Below are 25,857 nucleotides of genomic sequence, written 5' to 3'. Positions count from 1 at the left end.
AACTTCTGAACATGTCTTGATAATCAAGGATATTATTCCTTTAAAGATTTAAATAGCTGTACATTTGAATACAGATTCCTCCATATGTTTGAAAATTGTTGAACATTAATTTTAATACAATAGAAATTTTAATGGAAACTGAAGAATGAAGAATATGGTTTCTTAAAGAACAATAGACTTCACTGACTCCAGAAAATAATATGTGTTTACTGCAATTATATCGAAACCATGGGTGCATAGATTAACAAAACAGAACTCGGATAAAACCTCTCATTTATTATGTAGATAAAATTCTACACATTGTCAATATCAGCACAACTTTCCTCTATCATTTAAAGGTATTTGTAAATGCCAGTCCTTAATTCTGATGAAACCAGACAATAGACTGGATTGCTATGAATGATTCACAAATTCAAAGTCTTTTAAAAGCAATATGTTTTCAAAATCTTAAATGCCGAAAAATGACTAACTTTACTGGAATGTACTTACAATAAAACAATTTCACAAAGTATATTTACGATAAAGATTTTGTTGAAGATTTTTGAAAAACTGAAAATGAAAATAAATTGATACAATGATGGACATCTGTCACAATACATATACCAATATATTACAGGATATTGAAAGTGTATTTGTCAATCATTCATAATGATTCAATTGAAATGTGAAATACAAGTACTCTGAATAAACAAACCAAATTGTATTTACTGTTCAAAGTAAAGAAAACAAAAATATCAATTTGTCCTTTGTTAAATATGCAATTCTTTACAGAGATTGCTTTTCAATAACCTACAGTAATTGTATCATATAACACATAATTGATATAACATTACTTTTCTTTCACTAAATCTATGTCCATTAACTATATCAATATTGTTCAGGAATGCCATTAAATATTCAGCTAAGAAAAATACCTTACATCATTGCCTGGGGTACCTCTAAGGGCATTCAACTGATTAAAATTCAGTCTTTCACATTTCAGTCATATCCTTTCTCACTCAAAGAGAACTGCGACTGAATTCACCAATTCTCAGACATATGTTTACAAAACAGAGCAAGTAATAAAAAGAAAGACAAATGGAAAAATCACAGATATAACAATTTCCTTATTGAAGTCTTTGAGCTCCTTCTGGAAATAAAAGAAAATGTAAGTAGCACAAAAAGAACACTACATTACACAAAGTTTGTTTGTCGCTTGGCGTCTTGATTGTACTTAATGAATGGTTTGAAGTCCTCCGTGTAAGTGACCGGTCGGATCCTGCCGAAGCCCACCCTGTCCTTGCTGATCGTATCCATGTGTCTGACCGCCGTCCGGAGCTGTTCCAGGGGAGGTAACAGCTGCTGGCTGTACATATCCGGACTATTGGTGGTCAGTCTTTGGTTACTAAGGGAATACTGCGTCTGAGTGCGTAGTAAGGGAGAGGTGTTCGTGGGACAAGAGTACTTGCCCCCACTCACTTTCAAAGCTGGTCTTGCACTATTCTGCCGACTGGATACATTCAGTTTATGAACCACTGATCCCTTGCAGATTTTCTCCTTATTGTACACTTTGACGGGTTGGGGCTTTCTGTCGAAGGTTCGGTCACTCTTTGGTCTGACCGAGAGACTACCTGTGTTTTCCGTGCCCTCTATAATGTCAAGATCGTCATTTAAACTGTCATTGTAGCTATTGAGGACCATCTTCTTGTCCAACATGACCACCTGTTTAGTGTTGGGTCTGCTACTTTTAAGACTGCTGCTGGTTTTTCCAGTGTTTCTGGACAAGGTTCTCATGGCATCGCTATCCGGTCTCTCCTGTTGCTGGGACGACAACAGCATGCGATGAAGTTCACTATTGGATCGTGACTCGTAAGGGTTGTTCGGTTTTTCCGGAAAGTCCCGGATGCTGGAGATGTGAATTGGTTCAAAATACACATTTCCATTGTAGCCTTGCCATGCCTGTAAAGAAGAGTTAGACCTTTTTAAATAGTCAGCCATTAGCTAGGTAGCCTTATCAGAATGCATGTTTATATATACATAAATCCACCTCAGTCTGAGTTAACATTCAGGTAGGAACAAAAGATCCTTTTTTAAAAGTTGTGAATTTTTCTAATGAGGAAACATTTTTAAATGTCTTTGAATTCAAAGTATATACCTGTAGTGTACAAAATACCAAAGAAATTGCTATGGTGTAAAGTTTAAAGAGGTACAATAAAGTACCATAATGGACGAGTGTAAATCACAAAATCCATATTGTGTCTGAACTCGAAAATAAGCAGCTTTTGTGCCTGTTAAGTTCATTAATGAGTAAAAAGAACTATGACGCAACTGAAGTTCTTTGATGAGCATTATAACCTCACCTAGTAAGATAATTACAAGGACCAAATATTGATAGTTAAAAACCCCACAAAAATTATCTGGTATTGAACATGTATACAATATCATGTATTCAATGGTACTACCAGGTTTACTTCATAACTGAAAACTAACTGAACCATGGGTACAGATCTAGATAGTAATAGCATACCCGTTTACATCTTTCTATCTTTATTGATATACTTGATGAGATTCAATTATTATCCATTAAATTTTATTTCAAAAGGTTTAAAATTGAAAACAATAACTTCTATTCAATATCAATAGTATCTCTTTCGGAAGTGTGAAACTAAAATTCAAAGAACATTTATACAATTTATGCAAGACTAACAGATTACCATTACCTTTATAAAGTACAATAAAGCAGTAAAGTTGTATTTTGACATGGTATTTATACACTGGCTACTAATGTAACAGTATTAAGAAATGAGAGAAATTGATTTGTGTCTGTAATAGAAATATAATGTATGCCAGGCACTTAACATCAAGGGGGCCAGGGAGGGGCCTGCCCCCCCCCCTCCAAACTTTTTTCGCAGCAGACATTTTCTATAAATTTCCATTATATAAAAAACTAAAGTATCATGGAGTTTGCAATAGAAAAGAGGATTTTCAATGAAGGAAGTTTTGTTTAGGCTTATACCATGAAGAAAAGGTGACTTTTAACAGGGCAATTTATGTTTAGGGTAATTATACCTTAAGTGGTGGCATGGGGGTGGGGCGTTCCTGCTTGATGTAGAAGTACTGGGGGACCTGTACCCCAAAGGCTGAGTTGTTTCTGACGGTGCCATAGGGGGTCTCCATTCCTGGGGCGGTGCTAGTACAGCGGGCAGTGATCAGATGCATGGCTCTTCTGTACATGGCCTCCCGAGACTCTGAGGGCACGCGAGAAGTGTTTCTACAACAAAGAAAAGAATTTTAATTAGAAATTAAAATTCTCAAATTGTTCAATTCATCTCCTTCCTCTCTTTAGATTATCAACACTCCAGGGTTTTTCTGAGATATATTCCACCTGCATTTACCATATAACAGGGACATAGTTTTTTGCGATACAAGATTGATTTGAAAAAAGAAATTTTTAAATTTCATTACTCAAGTCCATATGAACAAACGGCATGAATTATTGATCTGAATGCAAAATTAAATGCATGCATTACATTGAATCGGCTATTGGCTCCTCTTCACACATGCCTAACTGTGGCAGATGTATCATAATACTGGTCTTCATTTTGATTTCAGATTTTTTTTTTATATCACAAAACCACAAAAATATCCTTCTCAAATGTTTGAAATTAATCCCGAGGAATCTCCATAACTGCTGATAGAGCAGCGGTTCCAAAATCACAGATCTAATGCAGTACTATGCGAACATGAAAAGTTTAATGCCTAATCTCAATCAAAAACTAAACATGGAAATCTGGTTAAAATCCAAATACAACACACTAAGCAAGTGTTATAGAATACATGCTTTTAAAAACCCCAAAGACTTAAAAGCTTTAATGGGTCCCTGCACTTGTCCTAAACTAGGTCTGACCAAATATAGTTACTGCAGAAGATAGGTTTGTTTAAAGGTTCCTTCTGACAAGAGTCCGTGTGATCAGACCAGGTTAGACAAAAGTTTGACAGACGAAATTGTTCCGATAACACTTCAATCTGAAGATCAATATCGTGATTTTGGATAAAGATTGCAGATTAAAGATTGACATATTTTTCTGCATTTCTTTTATCCCAAACACATGTCTAGATTTTGATATTAAAAGATTTTATGAGTCCCTCTGCCATTTAGCTTCTATTCTCTGCATGTGTTTCCTTGTAATTATTTGAAAATGAATCATCAAATAACAAAATGTTCATGTTCTAACGACTACTGCTCAACCTTAGTAGGAGAATTTCTAAAGTAACGTGTTGAGCAAAAAGAATCAAAATGTTTACATACATGTCTATATGTCTGCATGTATACACCAAAATGTTGTTACAAAGAACTCTGAGAAAATGACTTGGATATGGCCTGATAAGGTGGCTTCAGACACCTGTTGATATCAATGTAGATAAAAGAACAGGATGATCAAAATACTTTCACTCTTTAAGAGTTTATAAACTTTAAAATATTTGACCAAAAAATGTTAAAATTTTTGGAAAGGTAAAAATTGTAGAATCCCCAACAAGATTCAAACTCATGACTTACATGGTACAGATTCGTAGTTAAGGCTCTAACTCAATGCACTAAGCTGTTAGTTTAAAATTTAGGGAAATAAAAAAAATATAAACTATAAACTGGTACTTGATTTTATAGTTCATTAAAGATATGAATTGTAAAAGTATTCTCTTCAAGCTGGTGTTAAATATAAGTCTTCTATAAAATGTCTCAAGGGTAAGATATAAATGAGCTGCATTTAACAACAGCTAGTGAAAAATATCAGGCTTTTTTTTCTCAGATTTTCTTATTAAAGGGCTGTAACTCTGATAAAACTAGTAAAATTCATACAAGTATTAATAAAAATAAAACCAAAACTGATCCCCATTCCCAATTTTCAACATCCGTGGTCTTTAAAATCACTAAGACTAGCTGCTGAAACTACAATCTGATTATATGAATTTGTGTGAATTAAATCAAAACCTGCTACATACAAACCATGTAACGTTCCCCATAATAAATAATATCCACTCTGCCCTATGCAGCCTTTCTTGACCTGGGATGGGGAGTTAGTCTGTGATAAATTTGATTCAGTTTAGAACCCGAACATTACCTCGATCATTTCAAGAAATTTTTAATCTCACTATTTGCTTGACAGGAAATTAAAGGGGGTATGCAGAATCAAAATGAGGCTTTTTTTTGTATGCATGGTAAAAGATGGAAGCGGCATGTAGTGATGGTACATAAAGCTTCCCCATTATCTAGATCCAACTTCTCTTTTGTATGTGTGTTTGTAGTGGCAGACCACCTACCCCCTACATTATTACAAACTCCCAGAATTCCGAGTACCAGACAGGTTGTCAAGACCAAGTAATAAGCCCCACAAAAGCTGATTAAACGCGGATTAGACTGACAAATAAAAGCCTTTACAATGGATACCAGGTCCTCTCAAAAATATTTACCCAAGTCTACATCTCACAAATTACAATTCATGACAAACTGCTTGAAATTCACATCTTTGAAGTTTTGTTTTGATTCGAACTCTCAAAAAGTGATAAATTGTCTCAAGTACAAATCGCCTATTTAATAATTAAAGGTGTGCAGTGAGAGTGTTTGCTTTGGAATTAACGACTGTTTATCTGAGAGAGAAAGTTCTCAGAGAATACATTAGTGCTCTTTATATGGTTTAGATAGAATTCTCTCATACATCAGAAGAAATCCCTCTGATTACATGTTGCATTATACAAATAACGGACCGGTACTTTGATTCTTAAGTACCAGTAAGTCTCATTATGTTGTGTTATTACACCTAAATCCCCCCCCCCCCCCCCCCAATGCAAGTTCACCTCAACATAAATTTGAAAATTTGTTGTCTCATTTGTGGAATGATCTCATGAAGATGCAGCATATATTTGAACACTGAAAATTGAAATTATTTATTTATGAAATAAAATATATGTATATTCTGTACTTTTTATCTAATAATTACAGGTAAATTTCCCTTCTGTTATTCTATATCTATGTGGTATGTCTTAAAAATCTAGCTTGGACATTGTTCATATAATATTTCTTGTATACACATTTACCAAACAAGACAGCTGCAATAATATGGAGCCAGCCCCCCTCTCCCCCTTTTTTTGCTGGGGGAGGGGGGGGGGGGGGGGGGGATAATGTCAAATAAAAAACAAAAAACGGAGAGGGCTTAAGTAACATTAATAATCATTTTTGCAGCTACAGAAAGAAATGTTCACAATAATTTTGTGTATATTTTTTACTGATTCAATTATTATGATTACTGCACATTAGTCAATGAAATATTTCTTTAAAAATTCAATTAATACTTATCATTAAAAAGTACATGTATTTCAATAATTATTTCATGACATTTTTAGATTCAATAATCATTCAATCCAGAGAATTAATCGAAAATCATCCAATTAAGACAATAGAAATATAAAAGTTTTAAATCTGAAAATCAGATTATCAAATCAACTCAAACAGACCTTTTGAATAAATGATTTTCATGCAGAGACTTAAACCAGCATCCCTTACGAATGATAATATGATCCCTCATTTTGGTCCCCATCCGCATCAATGCAGAGATTTATCCACAAAATCATCCACAAAAAAGCTGGATCGCTCGACCAAAGATCCACTGTGACGATCGAGAATCCAATTCGAGAATACACAATCAGATAATCTAGCTCCCATTTTAAAAAGGAATTAAAAGTCAATGAAATTTCTCCCTGCTACAATATTTACATTTCATATAGAAGGGCAAACACTGGAGAGAGCTATATAGCTATAACAATGCTGGATTTCCATTTGTTCATTCTAGCGGGGTCTATACCTATAATCAAGGAATCAGACTCGGACAATACAACCAGTGATAGTTAATTTCCTTCTAAAAGCATGTCAAAGATAGCAGAAAATTGCACTAATGGCTATTGTTTAGGGCTTACCTGTATAATTATATACTTATTCATCCATCTGGTATTGCCCTAAAGATAAGACTTTTCCATTTTTTTTTTTATTTTGATTCACTTGTTGGTCTTAATTTTTTCAACAACAAAAATAATGCCTCAACTATTCTGTCTTTTTCTTTTCTCTCGAAAGTCTAGACACCACCCTTTTCAATCACTCTTCATAATGAAAGCTCTTTGATAATGTCTTATAAATAAGTTTTACCCTAGCTTGCAAACTACATGGAGATTGGATTTTAAGAAACTTTGAATAAAATCATTAAACTCCTAAAAGCAGTCCATGATTTCAAGATCATTGCTCTGCAAAATGGTAAAACCATCAAAGCAATTCGTACAAAATTAACAGTATTACTAGTTTTTCATCATGGTAAGGATTTTGAACCAAGCAAACATTAAAAAGAATCACTTATAGTACAAAGGATTCCATATTTCAATTCTAAACTTACAAAATGTATTTGACAAAAGTAATTGCCATTCATTTATTCTAGTAATCATCATGCGGTATTCAATTCAAAATTCTAAGTGAATTGAATTAAACGGAATCAACGCTCTCAGAATGCTAAAAAAACATTACTCAAGTAAAGCTATACAACAGGAAAATGGCCAGATAAAAGCTTGTCAATTTTAACCCATAAACGTGGGGCATTACATTGATATATGAAATTAAATATTGACTTACATGCATGCATTCAACACCGTCATGGTTATTTGTCTATCGTCGAACAAGCATGGATATTTTAAATTTGATATCATACTAGACATTACTCATTATGTATTTAACAATTAATCAATTTCTTAAGCTGGATTTTCACATGACAAAAGTAAATTTAAAAAGCACTGATTCCTTGGGGTCAACTGCACATAAAAATAAAAATGCATGGTCTTGTGAATTCAATGCCCTTTCTTTCAATGCAAACTTTAATAGCTGCGGTGGTTTTTAACTTAAAAGCAAGTACATATATATAGGAGTTCCGGTTGATTCTATTTACATGACTGCATTAATAATTTGCTTTAGTATACCCCTTTCTGTGCTTATAATAGGAAATTTGTAGATGGAACATTTTATTTGCCAGAGACTAGTACCGGTATTTTTTGACATTACCATTCAGTAAATTCCCTTTTTTTAAACTAATAATATAAAACGAATTGAACATAATGCTAGGTGTATAATGCTAGATTATCTAAAAGATTTTTTTCTCAACTTTATCACATAGTTATGTATCAAAATAAAAGAGGATTTATAAAAACTGTATCAAAGCATCGGACATAAATGATTAACATGGAGAACTTACAGCACACTATTGATGTCATATATGGTGCTAGGCGGGGTATCGTAGACCGTCTTCACTCCGCGATCATAGGCACTCATAGTATTCGTCGAAAACATCTTAATGGCCAAGGCATAGTCCTTTTCTATATCCATATTTACAATAAAACCGAAAGAAATAATACAAGGCAAAATTTCCAAACTGTCAAACTCTCCAAACTGAAAATTGCCAGTGGAATGCCTATTCACGATAGTTTGATTTGACAAATCTCAAAATTACACATTTTCCTAGGTAATCCTTTAATGTTATATATATACACAATTGTTTACTGTTCGCTGATCCTGTTGGAAGATTTTCCTATCTATCTAAGCAGAAGGCTCGTTATTCCATGAATTTAAAACTCGATGATAGATTATTGTTCAGAATCAGGAGAAATAGTTCTATGACACTTCAATGTTCAGTGTTAACACAAACAAACCCACGTGTGATTTAACACAATAAAACCGCGGAACTGATAAGAACCGTTTTTTGAAGGTTTGCTTTATCATTCCCTTGCAATTGACGTTTCCGCGTGCACCACAGCAATATTCAAGAACTTAATTTCAGACCAGAAGATTAGACAAAGTTGCAGTCATGGTATTTAAATTGAAATAATTTTGACTGAACTTTTACTTTCCTTTCTTCATATCAAAAAGCTGATTATCTTCATTCAATTATAAGAACACCGTACCCTGCACACAAAACATGGTCAATTTTATGAACCCGCCGTACCTGTGGACCAGTTATTAAGGTGTTTAATACAAACGTTACGTCGTGCATGCTGTTTGATTTCTATATAACATTTTGAGCACTGCAACTCTGTAAAATTTGATCGGTGGTGAAAGCTTGTGCTTAAATGTGATAAATCTCTTAATACCTATGCAGTTGTTATATATATGTACCTACCTTCCGACTCAAATCCTAGAACAAAAAGATTTTGGTTTAAAATTAAGACTGACCAATCTATAAACATGTGTACTTGAAATAACTTCAAACGAACTTCGATTCTGAAAGAGAATTTACAAGATGTGTCCTGTTTTACTAAAATTGTCCACAAAGGACATTTTTCAAAATCTAAAAGAACATATCTAAATCAAACAACCTGTAAATTGAAAAAAAGAAACTCAGAATTCTTTGGTTATTATGGATAATGACCATATCTACAAACAGGAGAACCAAATGATGCAAATATCTAGGAAAGCATTGGTTTAACATTTTGAGAACTTACATTTTTCTCATAGGGCAAACAAAAATCCCTCACAAGCATGAAAATTTCTTCGAGCACAAATGTTAACTTATACTCAGACTGCAATCTACTCAATATGACATAACATCATCATCTTTAAGAATATTCTGAGTGGAGAGATAAAAGGGCAAACAATATGTTACCTTGCATAGTGAGTAACTAACACAAACTATGAACTGCTTTTCTATGGCTTCTTATTCCTCCTCACAAAAGACCAAAGGAGTTGGGAGAATCTAAATGGCAGCAAAGGAGACGTTGTTCATGTCCGTATGGTAGTAAACAAATTCAAACAGATATAATTGTGTTTCGCCAATGCCACACCTAAACACACACGCCTGTGGGACCACTGGTACATCTATGGATTCATTTTCAAAATCGAATTTCCTTCTTCTAGAAACTTGAATGTATCTTTTACAAAGACGTTTCTGATCAATTTGTGTTCCAAACAGTACACTCTGTGTACATAGGAAATTTTAAGCACACATGGCCAAATGATCAATATTTGATCAATTAGCAATAACATTTTTCAACTAAGAAATCAAATGTTTCATGAGGAAAAAAATTCAATAGAAGCATGAGCTGACGAGCATGTATAATTGAGTGACAATAGAGATTGCAAAATCCAAGTCCTTTGGATGAAATAACTGGTTTCTGTACTGCATTCAGCACTTTTGAAATGTGTTCAGGTAACATAATGCATGCTGTCAATATTAAATGATGTGATTTGAAAAGTAAATGCGTTTTCAGAAGCACAAGTAATATATCTCATTACTATACAAACAAAGCTTTACTACGGTATATCTTCTTTTCAAAATTTTATCTTTTTCAGAATTGAGATCCAAAGTGATCATCAAAACAAACAAAAACAATATCAAGCACTTGTAGCAGAAACTAAACTATTCTTCCTCTTTATCTATCATTGCAATTTGTCCCTTCAATCAAACAGTAACTTGAAAAGACTTAAGTTATAGAGTTATTTTAATGGCTTTTATTAAGAATTGATATTGCAGAAAGGGGTTGAAACTGCAGTTGCAAGTCAATGGATGAAACTTTAATATTGAGATGTCACAAAATACCAGCGAAAATCCTAAGATTCTAAGATCAATGCTCTGGAGAAAGATGGCCCATTGAGCAGCATACATAGGACTAGATGGGTTATTGAATCATATCTTGACACAAGACCTCCGTTGCTAAGGCCCCATCCTATTGACCCTTAATGTTGACTGGTACTTGGTGATTGAACAGTTAAAAAAAAAAGTGTTTATTTTCTTCAGGCTTGTAGGCACCAGGAATTGAATCCGTCAACAACTGAATAAGTTTTTATACTGCGGTAGTCATTTCCAAAAATATATATGCAATCGTTAGCAATCATTGTCAATAAGACACAGGGTGTTTTCCAACCAGTATTACTAGTTCACACACAGCTAATCACTAATTGTTCAAGATAAGCAAACCACTACCAAATGTTTAGTGGAAAAGGATGTATTCTTTTTTTTTACTTCTTAAAAATCATATCCAAATAACAAGTTTAGTGGAACAAGATGTTATTATTTTTTTACTTCTCTAATCATAACCAAATAAAAAATTGCAATTTATGTATTGGGTACCAAGCAGTGACTGACTGTGCTATATGTAATGGGGCATAAAGATGATTTGATAAATTGAGGCTTTTATAAAAACGTTATATCAAGACATACATGTATGTCACAGGAACACAATGAATTAAAAGAGAATTAGTTGATCTTGTATTTACAGGCATGTCATACGAGTCCATGCAATATCATGTAATTAATCAAGCCACACATATTTCACATGACATCTTTCTAATATGAATTTTAAATAAATCATCTTAATTGAATTTTTGTAATTTGGAAAAATGTTATTTACATTGAGTTTTAATCATTTATTATTAATACATACATGTATATATAAGCACAAATTTTTTTTTAAAGAAATAATAAAATTCATGCATGGATTCATTTATGGGGATCACTTTTGAATATTTGCTCTTGAACTAAATCAAAATTAAATATTAAATTATAAATCCCAATACACTTCTACATTTTATATTCTCAATCTTCTCCATTAAGGAATATGATCCTCTTAGAATTTTCAACTTTATACTGCATGAGTATTCAATGAAACAACAAAATAGTGTACAATATGAAATGAAATCCTTTATGAAACAAAATGTGAAATATATTGAGAAAATATAAAGAGGACCAAAGCTCAGAGTTCTAGATTTATCCTTATAATGCTCTTTTTCAATCTGTAAAAGAAGATCAGGTTTACAAAATGAACAAAATCCTTTTGTATGCTGGTTTACCATCTCGGAGCATATTAACATACCTTCCACAAAAGGACATTTAAAAACAGAATAACTCGCATTAAATTCACTCTCAATTTTGGTCAAAATGATATTTTAAAAAACTGACAAACAGCCAAGATGGTGGCAAAAAAACAAAGTCAAAGAAATGATAGGGCAATATAGATCAATTAGCAAGGCCTTTAATTTCAACTAGAATCAGATAAGCACAAAAAAACTTTCACTAAACATATTTGAAATCATTGATTATTTCATAATTACACAATATCTTTTTTCTCATGGGTAATTTTGGTATAAGTTAAAGAAGCCATACTTTTCACTGGTTTCCCATGTTGACAGATCTTCATCATCTTTAGCATCTTTAGTAAACTTCAGTTCTTTCTCCTCCTCATCTGAGGAGAATTCCTCATTTAATCCATGCTCCTCACATTCCTCAATCTTGTCCACTGCCAGACATTGGCAAAACATGCAAGATGGTTTCACAGACACATGAACAACTGACATTTTGAAGGTTTTTCAAGATCAAGAAGTTCAGTTAATATTTTCCAAACTTTCTAAATGATATAGATTTGTTGAAGAAGTTCAATATTTCATAAAGAAAAAAAAAATAAACTGAACAATTCCTTTCTTTCCAATGTTCCAAATATTCCACCAAAAATTATTGACTTCCAGATAATTTACGCAAGAAATCACAAATTAAGTGGATTGTAAACCGGTCATGTTGATTATGATAAAAACCCGCACACCTCCAAAACGACAAACAACATGGAATGATTTTCCGTTAATGCTGAAGGATAAGTCATTAACTTTCAAACACTTGTTAGATTTAAGGACAATTGTTCCCCCAGAGAAATGTAAAGTTAGTCCTAAATATATCGGGGTTTATTAAATATCCAGGATTTGTACAATTGTATTCCTGCGACTGCTTTCAGTTCCAGCGCTTTAATCACTGAATCTAGATCTTCACCAAGAAGATGATTGGACATTAAGGGGATTTAATACCACCATAAATCTCTTGCAATTCATTTTTTACTGCATTTACATTTCCTCAAAAGGAATTTCTATTTGCATTTGTCATAATCATTTTATCTCTTTTGAAAACACATCAGAGTTGACATTTCGCTGAAGAGATTTTGAAATCTCTCTCTCTCTCTCTCTCTCTCTCTCTCTCTCTCTCTCTTTCTCTCTCTCTCTCTCTCTCTCTCTCTCTATACATACTTACCCTGATGAACTTGTGTCATTGGAAAAGTCAGAAGGGAGTTTGGACATTGCAGACTTAAAATATTCTATTTTTGATTCTTGTGGATCAAGCTTTGGGGGATTGGGTCCTGGATACCCATAACTAGAGGGTCGAGAAGCAGACGGAAAGTCCCTATGACTCCCAGGTCGACTCAAACTTAGGTCCACACTGACACTGCTGCAGGCATAGGAAGGCAGGATGTGGTTGTAATTTGCAGGAGATGAAATATACGTGGAGTATGACACGCAACTTTCAGGTCCAGCAGGAAAGGCAGTGTTCATTTCCATGTAAGTTTCATTGTCTACTTCAGTTTCCACTTTGACATCCTTTTCAGTCTCCACTTTCACACAAGATGGCGGGCGTTTTCTTAGGGGCACATAGTCCTTCGAACGTGCTAAGGATGTTTCAAAGCGAACTCTCATGTTGTGAACACTTGAAGCCATAAGGTATAAAATACAGTGAACTTCAGTCAGAGAATTCAACAAGGTTCTACATGAGAGTATTTTAAGACTTCTTTTCACAGCCAGATCACAAACTGCTGATTTTCTTGCCAAATACCACTTCCAAACTTATTTATTCCCAAAACAAAGATACAAGTTCCAATTGCCAAAATTAACCAATTTTAGTTTGGTCCACTCAGGGGCACAAATCAAGAGAAACTAACTTTCGGCTCTGCCGTACAGAAATGTCCAGAACAAAAAAGGAATAACACATAATTGTTATCTTCTGTTTAAACCCCACAAAGTTTATTATAAAAGTTATGAGATCAAGTCAGTCAGTCACTAAGGAAAAGCTATAGATAAGAAATTTCAATATTACTTTGTGTCAAAAATAAACTCTGTGATCAAGATTTCATACATAACAAAAGACCATGAGCTTGATTTCCACTCATAGGTCACTTGGGGGACCTAGAAATCAAAATTTCCAATCTCAAAAGATATCTCTCTCTGAGAAACTGTGGTCCTGAAATGTCATGCAATATATTGCTTGAGTAAGGAGAACATTTATCAAAATTATGCAATTTCCAACATTCTGATTGATAATGGCAGGGTGCACATAGGGATTTTCATACCTGTAGGCAACTTTAATCTACTTGACTTTTTCCAGTTGAATGATGAAAAAAATCGTCAAAAGTATCCATAAAACAGATATTTTGCATCAGATAGTTATAGATAAACCAGTGTACCAGTATATGATTTTGCATGTAGTATACATGCATATGTATATCCTTTTGATGGCCAAAGGTTTAAAGAATCTTATTCTGAAGGCAATAAGAAAAACCATCACAAAACATACATAGTCTGCATATGAAGAAAAAGTTTGTTAATTGAACTACAGCATATTCATTAAGCTTGGTCCCCCACACCTTAAGAGCTACCTCCCTTCAAAATGCAAATACATAACATCTTAGCTGCAGGTCTGTAGCTCCAGTTCTGAAAAAATTCGGATGGACGACCTGGGAGCTACAGTGCCTCCCATGATAAAAAAATGCAATTTACGGCGCACAAATAATTGTGCTAGTTTTGGACTGATTAATCTCATTTCCGAACATATTCTGTACAAATACTTGATTCCAACAAATTCCTCGGACAATTTACTACAGATATCATCACTTTACTTGCCTCTGATATTCTTTTAAACACTGTCACCAGCCCTGTAAAGTGAAGTGGTGCAGTTTGTTAACGTAAAAATGGCGACTCTCGATCTCGACGTGAATTAATATACTTTATTTCTGAGGTCGGTTAGCATGTTTTAAAGAAAATCTGAGGCAAGTAAAGTAACAATATCAGTAGCAAATTGTCTGAAGAATTTAATGGTACTAATTGTTTTCACAAAATTTGTGTGAAATAAGGTTATTCAGTCCAAAACTAGCGCAATTTTTTGTGTGCTGTAAAATACAGTTTTTACTATGGGAGGCACTGTAGCTCCAAGGTCGTCCATCCAAATTTTTTTTAGACCGGGAGCTACAGACCTTCAGCTAATAACATCTGACCTTAGTTCAGACCCTAAACACCAACAATGCATTTACATGTTATGTTTGCATATGTCACTCTGACTTTCTATACTGTAAAGGTACCAAGTACTTGCATTTGATCATACTTTTAAGTCTTTGAATGCAATGTTGCCTACATTCAAAGTTTAAATGAATTGCAAATACCAGTTGTAAACAATACTTGGCATTATGAACAGCAACTGGTCTGCTTGCATATTGCATTATATCCTTGACAACTTGTGGTTAACATGCAGTTCGTACTTACATATTTACAAATTTATCTGCATGCATGATTACTGAAAACTTTGATGACTGCTGGTAAGTTACCTCATTTGACATTTGACAACACAAACTGTTAACAAATCAAAAACCAAAATTTGACCAAATCCCTTACCTTGCTGGAGCACTTTTGACCATATTCCTGACCACATCTTTCTGATAATCCATTTTGTCTGCCGGCATTTTTGTGGTCCCGATTTTACTATCCCAATTTCAAGAAGAAATCCCTTTTCTTTTCAAACACTATCACCTTTCACATATCACTGTTTCTGTTCCAATATTTACATGCTTAACTTTCATAAAATGAATTCATATCAGGGAAATGACCATTTATCAAGGGAATTCCAATACCGTGTCAATTTGCAAACTCTTACATACTTGGGAAACCAAACCTACACACAGTTTTTCTAGCACTGACAGGAACTAAAGGTTAATTCTGCTTGTCTTTGTGCAATCATAATTTGTCATATCCCCACATACATAAAACAAATGACTTTAAATACCGTAAATGCCCCTAAGTCAGACAGATCGATTTAACTAACCTCCTCGTATTTCAGCGTCTCTGAGCTAGAGAAAAAAAAACTTCAAAGTTTTGATAGTTTGCTTATAATTCAAAAATTAAATTCACCAAAATTCTTAAGAAATATTAATATCATATCTTGACGTACCTCAACACCAAAGAAAATGGATTTACAAACTGAGATTGAATTTAAAGACATTAAGATATCAAAAGGGCACTTAATCATGACATTTTTCCCCCTTAATTGGAAACATTTTTTTAATTGATGCAAAAAGTAAAAAGAATTGCCTGAGCTATTTCAAGCACTCTTTCATGTCAAATGGAACGAGGAATCAACATGGCTCACAAACTAAAGATCAACAAAGCTATCAATTACAAAATTAATTATAAAGTTCGGAAACCATTCAAATCACAACTGCTTTACTACAATGTTCCATTGGATGGAAATTTTAGCACAACGTATACGGTAACTCTGGGAGAATATAAATGCGGTATTCATTAGTGTCGTTCAACTGTGGACGTATTGTTTTTGTTCACAGGAATCTCTTTATTTGACAGGTATCCATTGACTCTGAATGCTATCGCCAAACATCAGCCTATCTTAAGTCAGCTGTGATTTAATTAAGATTGGGGGATGTAACGGGTTTTTAATTAATTTTCAAGGGGGATAACTCTTCTCCGTCCTCCAAAATCACTTTACACAGTCAAACAATCCATTGCAATTGACCTGACTTTGACCTCAATTTTATCTCATTAATTAATCAAAAAGATCTTATTTCTTTGCCAAAAACATGTATCTATAAATGCTAATAAGCAAAAGATAATACACTGATTGTAGACAACGAAAAAAAAAATGAAATTAAGTTCAAAAATTTACAAGTAAGTTGACCTTTCTAAAGTCAACTGATAAAAATTAAAACCATGCTCCTCTCTAATTTATTTCATTTTGTTGACTCAAAAGTTTATCCCAAATGATTGTATTGCCCTCGATAATATTATCATAAATATCATTTGTATAAAACTTCATAAATATTCTGTGGAAGTCAGAAATTCACAGAATTTTCAATGTCATGTAAAGACATGCTTCTTAATAATACACAATATGTAAAATTGTGAAATTAAATGTTTGTTGATATGAGGGGAGAGAGAGAGAGAGAGAGAATTGTTTTTCTGTAATCTAAGAAACATAACTCAAACAGGCATGAAGTCACTGAAAAATTTCAAAGCATATATTTATATTGAAAAATAGGTCTTTTAAGTGCAGAACAGTGTTAAGATATTTTTTTTGGTCCAATTCATACATCTTTTTACAATTTGTGAACTTATTTATTTCTGCCTATTACAAACCCTCATTTGTAATACCTACCTTTAGACATAAGAAAATACCCCAGTGATTCAATGCATCTCAAAACTGTATACAGGGTTATTTTCGCCCCATGTTATTTTCACCCTTCTCCATTTGCAAACCGTCCCATGTTATTTTCACCCTTCTCCATTCGCAAACCGTTTGCCTCATCTTGAATTCGCCCAGATATAGCTTTGTTTAAAGAGAGATTACTTAAAACCTTGGAATTCGCCCAGTCTTAAATTTGCCCGCGGACAACGAGGGCGAAAGGGTCGAAAATAAAACGGGGGCGAATATTTCCCTGCATGTATACAGTAGTTAATATAATGATTTGTTCTGACAATACTTACATCCTAATTTTAATTTTTGGATATCAAAATAACTTAACATTGATATTAATATGAAAGTACTATTTCAAAAGTTGTCATTAAAATAAAACACAAAAACTATATATTGCTATCAAAATTACAAGATTGATTTTTGTGTTAAAATTCCTTATTCTACTTAGTATAGTGGATTTATAGATATATGGATCCAGAGTAAAACTTGGAAAACATGAATTCTGCATAAATGGACCACTTTTAACAATGCTTACCTTGAGTCTATGGAGAAGTCGGTGTATAAACTCGCAGGTGTATTAGCCTTCCCACGAATCCCGGAGAGATGTCTGGCCTCATCATAATGGTTGTTAATAGCGGACCACGTCACTCGATTAATATTCTCGTCATTAATTGGAAGATCCTCTCTAAAGTTCACAGTGTTTTCAGAAAATCCTGTGTTTTCATGCTCAAGAGCATCAGATGTATTTAGAATGGCAGAGTTTCGTAATATAGGTGGTGGTATTTTCAGTTTTTCATCTGTTGGCGCCTGACATGTTTTATTTTGCTGCTCGACATCATCCAAATCTTCTCCAGATTCCCCAGGGTCATCATAAATGTCAAGATCATCTCCTTCCTCTATTTTCTGGACGGGTATAGTAACAATATGGCGCATTACTTCATTGGGGACAATTTTTTCTGGAGCTGACTTTGCCTGATCATCTTCTTCTGTTGTTTTAGCATCAACAGTTTTTACGTATAATATTTTCTCTCCGTGTCTTTCAGATAACTTGGACATTACTCCTTCACTTTCACTTAAAACATTCTTTGTTGATTTGTTAATCTCAACATGATCTTTAACTTTATCAGAACTCTCTTCAACTTTTTGCATGTCCCTAATGATATCTTCAGAATGACTAGGAGTTAGCTCCCTTTGACCATTCACCATATCCTCTCTCTCCTGAATACCAGTTTCCTCTGCCGTCTCCATTGTAAAGTTGCTATTCACTTGTCCCAATCATTTTGACTCTGAAAGACAAATGATAGAATTTCACTAGACTGTTGATAAAAATTCCATTATCACTGGGTACAGACTGAGATCTTGAAAAATATATGTGTCACAAATTAGAACTTTAACATGATGCCCCAAGTTTCATTTTGCATCTTTTAAAGGTATGACTTTTCTCAACCACCTTAGAAGAAAAAGACATACGAGGTGTTAAACTCCGGTCCAAATTTTCGCATGCTTTTTCGGCATGCTGTTGGATCCAAAGCCCAATTCTTCCCTCACATGCAAATTGATCCCTTTACAGGTAGTTTTCACCCTTTTCAATCTGATCACAGAACTAGCATTCTTGCTTTTCTTTTGATAATTGGATTGTAGCTTTTGTAGAATTTAAACTCATGCAATTAAATATTACCAGGAAAAAATAAATCTGATTTTTTCCCCTGAAGACATTCCTTAATTCCCATACTCACTGAATTCCTACCCTTTTTCTTTATCTGCAATCTTTTATGAACGCTCGATCTGTTCAATTTTAAGTTTTTAAATAAATCATTCAGCAGTTTCTGTCAAAACTAATGAACAAAAGGAGGTAATTATTGTAAAAAAAAAAAAAGATTCTTATCCTGACAATGTTCCCTCAAAATCAAATGTAGTCAACCCTGCTAGCAATTATCATATATATCTAACATAATTGACATGTCCAAATATCAATATAGCTGCATTTATTACTGTAAATATGTGAGCATTTATGCCATTGGCATCTACATGTGACAGCATATCAATGCCTAATCCATGCATGCACAAGTTTATCCCCAATTCCTCTCACCTATCCATTCATTTCAGTTTTTTCTCTATTGAATATTTCAATAATCATAGACTAAATTCCTCATCTGAGTACTTGCATCAAAACCTATATAATTTTACCAAGCAATTCATACTAGTAATTTAAAAACAATCAAATGTTTAATTGGACAATATGATCCCTGCAAAATCTCTTATAAATGACTTTAACATTTATGATAATTTGCTTCTCAAACTTACCAACTTATCAACTTTACCATTTAAGTTTTCTAATGTAACCTATTTAGTTCATCTTATTTAAGAAAACTATAAGGAAACAATATAGGAAGCAAATCATTTTAAAATGATTTTCCATAATGTTTTGAACAAATATACCAAACACAAAAATTTTTTAGGATCTATAAATGCAACCATCTAACACAACTTGAAGACCCCCACCAAAACCATCTATATAATGTTTTGTTGATGTATAGATGTTCAACAGATTATCACTCTTAATTAAACATTGAAAACAGAGAATACAGCATTAATCCATTTGCAATAACATCAAAATGACATTCCATAGCATTTAAAAATCAAACGTAAATATATTTTTTTCCTGGGAGGGGGGTACAGTTAAAGCTTGGGTAGTTGGTTTAAGCTCTCTCCCAGGGTACAGAGTAATGAAATAACGAAATAATTACAGGCTGTATTGACAGCTCTATGACATATCAATGATAGATCTTCCGAGCGTGCATTCAGGTTGTAACCTATGTAATCAAATCTCTATCAGTTACCTTGGGTGAACTCTTCAAATTAAATACACGATTCAAAATAAAAAAAAATGTTTGCATTCAACGACGAATTTGAATATTTGGATGGATTAAATTGGCATAGGTTTTCAATAAATGGTAATTTTGAATTTAAACCAAGGTCACTTCAGAAAAATGGGGTGAAAAATAAAAGAAAGAAATGAAATGAAACTAACCTGATAAGAAAACTTTAATGGTACCGGTATGTGGCATACGTGAGAGTCACTATCTGAAATTTACATGTTTGCAGGAGGTAACCTATATATAAATATATTCCTCAGAAAGACGCAAAAACGCATGACTTCTGTATTTTTTAAAACCTTCCAAAGACATGTAGCTATTTATATTTGTATCAGATATTGGGTTTGTGCGATTGTCGATTTGAGTGCAGAAATCAATGACCCATTGTTTTGTAAGTGATGCACTGATAGGGTAAACTAAAATCAATAGAGCGAAAAACTAGTTTGACAAAAATTAAAGGGGGAAAAGTTGCAGATAATTGGCTCTCTTTTCATTGAAGTTGTTGAAAAAAGGGAAATTATTTTGGAGAAAAAGAGAGGCAGACAGGTACGACCAAATAGAAAGAATTGGAATTATAGCAAAACAACTGGTTTACTCTATACTCAAATAAATCATGATTTTTCATAAGTTCATTCTAAACTACAAAGTAAATAGATTGCAAAATTGCAATTTTTTACTTTGATGTTGCCTAGACCAAAGACTCTAGACCATGTTCATATTATCAAGTAAATGTAGACATATTTTTTAGTTCTTTGAAATTAAGCTGACATGTGCACACACCTATGTGCATAAAGGCCAATGCAAAAATTTATCTACTCTGTAATCCAATCCATTGGGTCTTGTAAGCTAATTGCCTATTGTATTGAATTTTTGTTCCTTACTCACTTAATTATTAACACACTGAAAAGAAAATCTGAGATTTCAGTCAAAGATTGCTTAAGGAAGGGCTGATTATATTTTGTCTTTTCAAAACTACAAGAGAAATTAACAGCTGTTAAACTTTTTTGAAAGTTTTCTTTTGAATTTAGTGCTTTTCACGATTATGCCCAATTTGTTATGGATACAAAGCAAGTCTTTAATACAAACAAAATTTATTGGTTGGTGATGTCAGAATGACATTAAAGTGAATGAACTTGTACTTGTCAATAAACAAAATAATAAAAAAAATTGGAAAGTCAGAGGGTAGTTTATTGATCACTTTAATTTTGTTTGACCACTGATTTAAACCTAGAAGCCAATTGACGAGATTTGAAATTTTACACCCGTTTCCTAATCGATAAACAACCAAAAGTTCCTTCCACTTTTCCTATCTCAGGAGTCCAAGTGAGCGAAAATGGGTATAGACATTTATGGGAGGAAGAGAAAATATTGACTGTGAATTTAGCTATGTCAACAAAAGCTCCGATTTACATGACCGTGGACATTGGTGAATCCCATTGTCCCGGAGACAAATAATGGCTCCCCTCGATCAGCACCTCTGGGACACTTAAGTCTGCATAAGGACCGAGGATTTGAAGTGTCAAATATTGTCAGTAACAGGCCAAAGCTTGCTCTTTAAGTTTAAAAGGTTAGATTCAAATCAACATGGTGTCCGCCAAATCGACAATCAGAACTTCTATTGTTATTTTTTTTCATTGACTACACGAAGCATTCAAATCGAAATTACACCTATTATTCTACTGGTATTTATTTCTAAAATTGCTATTTTCTATTAAAGAAATAAATAAAACAAATTGCTCATATGAAAAACATGTCTCGTGATTGAAAATTGATTGAAACCCTGAGGGTAAAGTACATTCAAGTTGTTATTGTTCCAGGGAGGGAAATAAATTTCATTGCAATGGTTTTATCTTAATAAACTGTAATTTTAAGCTCTCTTCGACAAATGAGCACAAAACATACCTTGTCTAAGGAATCAAAATAAATATTAATGTCCAATCCTTTACCAGCAAAAAGAATCCGTCTTTCATATCAACACATTACTCATAATTTTAGTAAATAATCTCGTGAAATACATTTGAATTACCGGTACCTACTAAAAATGGAACTGCGTTATAATGCTGGCTACATGGGTCATAAATTCAAAACAGTCCTTTTTGAGCTTTACATAATCCTCTGTTAAATCACTATAATTTGAGTGACTTATTTCATAACACAGATTAATAGCTACATGGTACATTGGCCATTTAACAAGAGAAATACTGTAAACAAATTGATCCCATAAAAAACATTTCCATTAGTTGGTTATTATTATTTCAAAATCATCACAGAATTTCAATGAAATTATTATTGAAGATTAAAGCTCAATATGAAAAATTTGAAAACCTTAATATCAAAAGATATTAGAATCTGTTGAATATACATTAGGTCTCAAGTATGAGCTGAACAATTCTTTTTTATCATTGGTTATATTTATACATGTATTTACCAGTACACAAGTAAAAACATGTTGACTATATTAGTAATGTTTTACAACCTATTAAAGACAAAAATCTTTGTCCATTTATTCATACGTTTTAACTTACCAAATTTCTTGAAAAGAATCTATCTCCTAGTAGAACAAAGTGAAATTTGTTCAAACTTGATAATCTTGACAATGGTAGAATGGTTGGAAATTCCTGTCTGTTTACTTCCGACGATCAACAATACCCTGTAAATGATACATTAATGAATTCCAAATCTCTACTCTGCCAAAAAATGTCAATAACTGAATAACTGCACTATCAACAATGACTAAATGTACAGAGGGGAAAAAGCCCTTGTCCTTTTAAATAATAAAAAATTCAGATCAATCATTCATACCTACAAGAAGATTTAAATCAACCAGTGATATTATCCACTAAACGTTAAAGTACTTATGTAGAGAGGCAATGCTAGGCTCGGGATGTTTTTCATTTTTAAATCTTTCGAGGTACTCATTAAGAGGTCCAGTTCCCCCCTGATTTTGTAATACCTGCCTAAGAGCAAGGAGACAAAGGGATATAAATGGAAGTTTCCAAAGACCCAATAGACTCCGATAAAAGACCCTCTTGAAAATTACTTGGGGCTCGCGATTAATTTTGTCTGAATGCCTTATATGAGGTGGATTGAGTCGAAATAACTTATGTAACACATGTTGTGTTGTTATAACTAATGATAATCCGTTTTCTCGATATTGCCCTAAACTCAACTGATAAGAATCGAGAAAATTCAAATCACACATCATAAATTCTGAAAAGTCAAATTAAAATAAATAACAGTATTTTAAACATGTCTTCAACTTTACAAATAAAAAAATAAATTTCATTCGAAAACAAATTTTTTGGAACAAAATTGCAGCCACTCTGACTTTAAATCTTTTAAACAATTCAGAACTGAAAATCCTTGCATAAAAAGTGAGTCAAAAAGGCTGAAACTTTTTGATATATGAACTTAAGCATAGGAAATCAAAAGCCTTTTGAAAGTAAAAAAAATTCAAATATTTACCCACCATTCTGTTGCTGTGCTATGTGGAGTGGAGTGGAGAAGGGAGTGAAGTGGAGTTAAGCACGTCTGCCTTCCTGTCGACTGTTTAAATTCGACAAATCCCTCTTTCATGAAAAAACCTCTCAAATCTCACCAACTTAAAATCTGTAAACTACCTGGTTGAAATCAATGCAATATATATGCATACCTACCAGTGTCTCTAAAAAATTCAAAGGATCAAGGGATACATTTGAACGAAAAAATAAATATTGATTAAATTTTTTGGAAGGTGTCAAATTCATTTTATAATGTAAATAAATGAATAATATAACAATAATTGCCTTGTTTTATGGGTTTGAAGAATAAGGGGGTCAAACATTGATCAGATAAGATTTAAAACACAGAAGGGAATTGGATTTTGATTGCTCTTCACCGAGTGGTACCCAGCTATTCATCTCTTTCGATAAAAAAATTCAGAGTTCATGCTGGGAAAAGAAAACTTTTTAAGAAAATTAAAGATTCAAATTCAAGCAAGCAATATACAGAATGGCAACAAAATTGAAGAAAAAAAACAATCATAAAACTTAACAATACCCAGAATTTGCAGCAGAACAAACAGAAATGGCAATTTTGAAATATTATGTTTATACTTCGTCACCATAACACTTCCATAGTTACATGGTTTTTAAGAAAAATTGATATTCTGGGAAGTAGTAGTAGTAGAAGTAGTACCGGTAGTAGTATTTGTTACAACAATTTTTTCTTGGGAGAACACTAGGGTACACAACAATTCACTTTTGGATAATTCATACTTATCAAACTTACAAATTTTTGGCAAGCCTTACTCTAATTCACAAAAGGATTTTCACACATTTTTTTTTAATTATCGAAAACAGTGCCCTAAAAAATATTCATGACGATAAGCCATTAAGTCTTCAAACAGCTTAACTTGTGCTGACTTTGGATCAAAGAAAATCTTGATAAGAGCAGGTAAATTGAAATCCTGTGTGAAGCATACTAGATGTATATACATTACAGAGATTCTCGCCTTCTCTTGAAATCTTTATTTGATAGTTTAACGTTGCTAGATTTATGACTCTGACTCGCATATATAATCTATGTGGGGTAACAAATGTGGGTAATATATTGAAATTACACATCTAATGAAAAATCTTAAATCCCTATCACTTACTATTGAAAAAAAAGTCTATTGAAAAATCAATGTTTTAGACAGTTCGCTAGGGACCTTATGTAAACAGGTAAAATAAACCCGCTCCTCCTATATATTACCCTTATGTAAACAGTAATACACAACTAAAGTGTTTTTGCATTTGCACAGAATCGACTTGATAACAAAATGCTGCAAGTTATATGAAAATCAGGCTATCTAAAAAATTCATAGTTTTCGGAGTCTATTGATTAAAAAATATTTCATAAAAGTGGTAGTAATTGATAACAAGATCTGATTAACATGACATATCATCTGCTGGAACTAACTTCATAATGAGTGGCCATGGGGCGGAGGATGGGGGGTGACAAGTCACTAAATTACAGAGTAAATTTAGAAGAATATTACAAGTGTAACTTGCATACAGTCTAGTTGATGCGGTGATTCTATACCCTGAAATGCTGATTTGAAAGTATCATATCAAAAACGATTCCACTGATCTATTTCAAAATGAAAACCAATTTATAAATGAGATATAAGATTACCGGTATTAAGAAGACAAAAATCAAGGAAAATATATAACATTTAATTGATGTTTTGATGAGCAGTTGTTCACAAATACATGTAACAACAGACTTATGTTTGTAAATCAGTAGTTACTGTAGAACAAGTACTGTAAACTGTCAATAAAATGTCACAACATTTTTATGTTAAATGAACTATTCATTAAAGTACATGTATATCCACCATCATGCATATGTCCATGCATTAAAAATGTTATCTATTTCTACATCAATATTTTTTATCTTTCAGTTAAAAAATCTGTATGTGATTATTTGATTTATCAACTGCATACCTACAGCAATACAATTTTCATCTGTATTCCATACAAACTTCCCCACATATTCCTACATTTGTAGATATACAGTTATATACGTGGATATCTATATAACCAGAAACATAATTACATAGCCACAACTCTGTCCACAAAACATTAACTATGTGTACTTTTTTGTGTTTTGGGTAGGCCTCGAACTATATCAAAAATACCTAATTGTAACCTGTACCTATAAAGGTACATACA

The 25,857-nt window shown here is 33.0% G+C and overlaps 1 protein-coding gene across 10 annotated transcripts; it reads right to left on the bottom strand.

The window, feature by feature from the left end:
- Window positions 1-256: 256 nt before the first annotated feature.
- LOC105330476 (uncharacterized) lies at window positions 257-23,649 on the bottom strand. 10 transcript variants are annotated; one of them, XM_011432173.4, is made up of 5 exons: window positions 23,631-23,649; window positions 22,687-22,811; window positions 17,821-18,571; window positions 3,049-3,250; window positions 257-1,938 (listed from the first exon to the last, which is right to left on the bottom strand). In XM_011432173.4, the coding sequence occupies exons 3-5, from the start codon at window positions 18,531-18,533 to the stop codon at window positions 1,174-1,176; spliced, it is 1,680 nt and encodes a 559-aa protein (XP_011430475.3). In that variant the 5' UTR covers window positions 18,534-18,571; window positions 22,687-22,811; window positions 23,631-23,649; the 3' UTR covers window positions 257-1,173. The 10 variants fall into 10 exon arrangements, with proteins under 10 accessions (XP_011430475.3, XP_011430474.3, XP_011430480.3 ...); XM_011432172.4 differs by lacking the exon at window positions 23,631-23,649 and adding an exon at window positions 22,964-22,982; XM_011432178.4 differs by lacking the exons at window positions 17,821-18,571; window positions 22,687-22,811; window positions 23,631-23,649 and adding exons at window positions 8,262-8,382; window positions 9,183-9,197; window positions 15,476-15,812.
- Between the last annotated feature and the right edge of the window lie 2,208 nt (window positions 23,650-25,857).

This window comes from Magallana gigas, chromosome 2, assembly GCF_963853765.1.
Source record: "Magallana gigas chromosome 2, xbMagGiga1.1, whole genome shotgun sequence".
Taxonomy (NCBI): Eukaryota; Metazoa; Mollusca; class Bivalvia; order Ostreida; family Ostreidae; genus Magallana; species Magallana gigas.
Note: the sequence above shows the minus strand (reverse complement) of the source record. Positions and strands in the feature narration are given on the sequence as shown.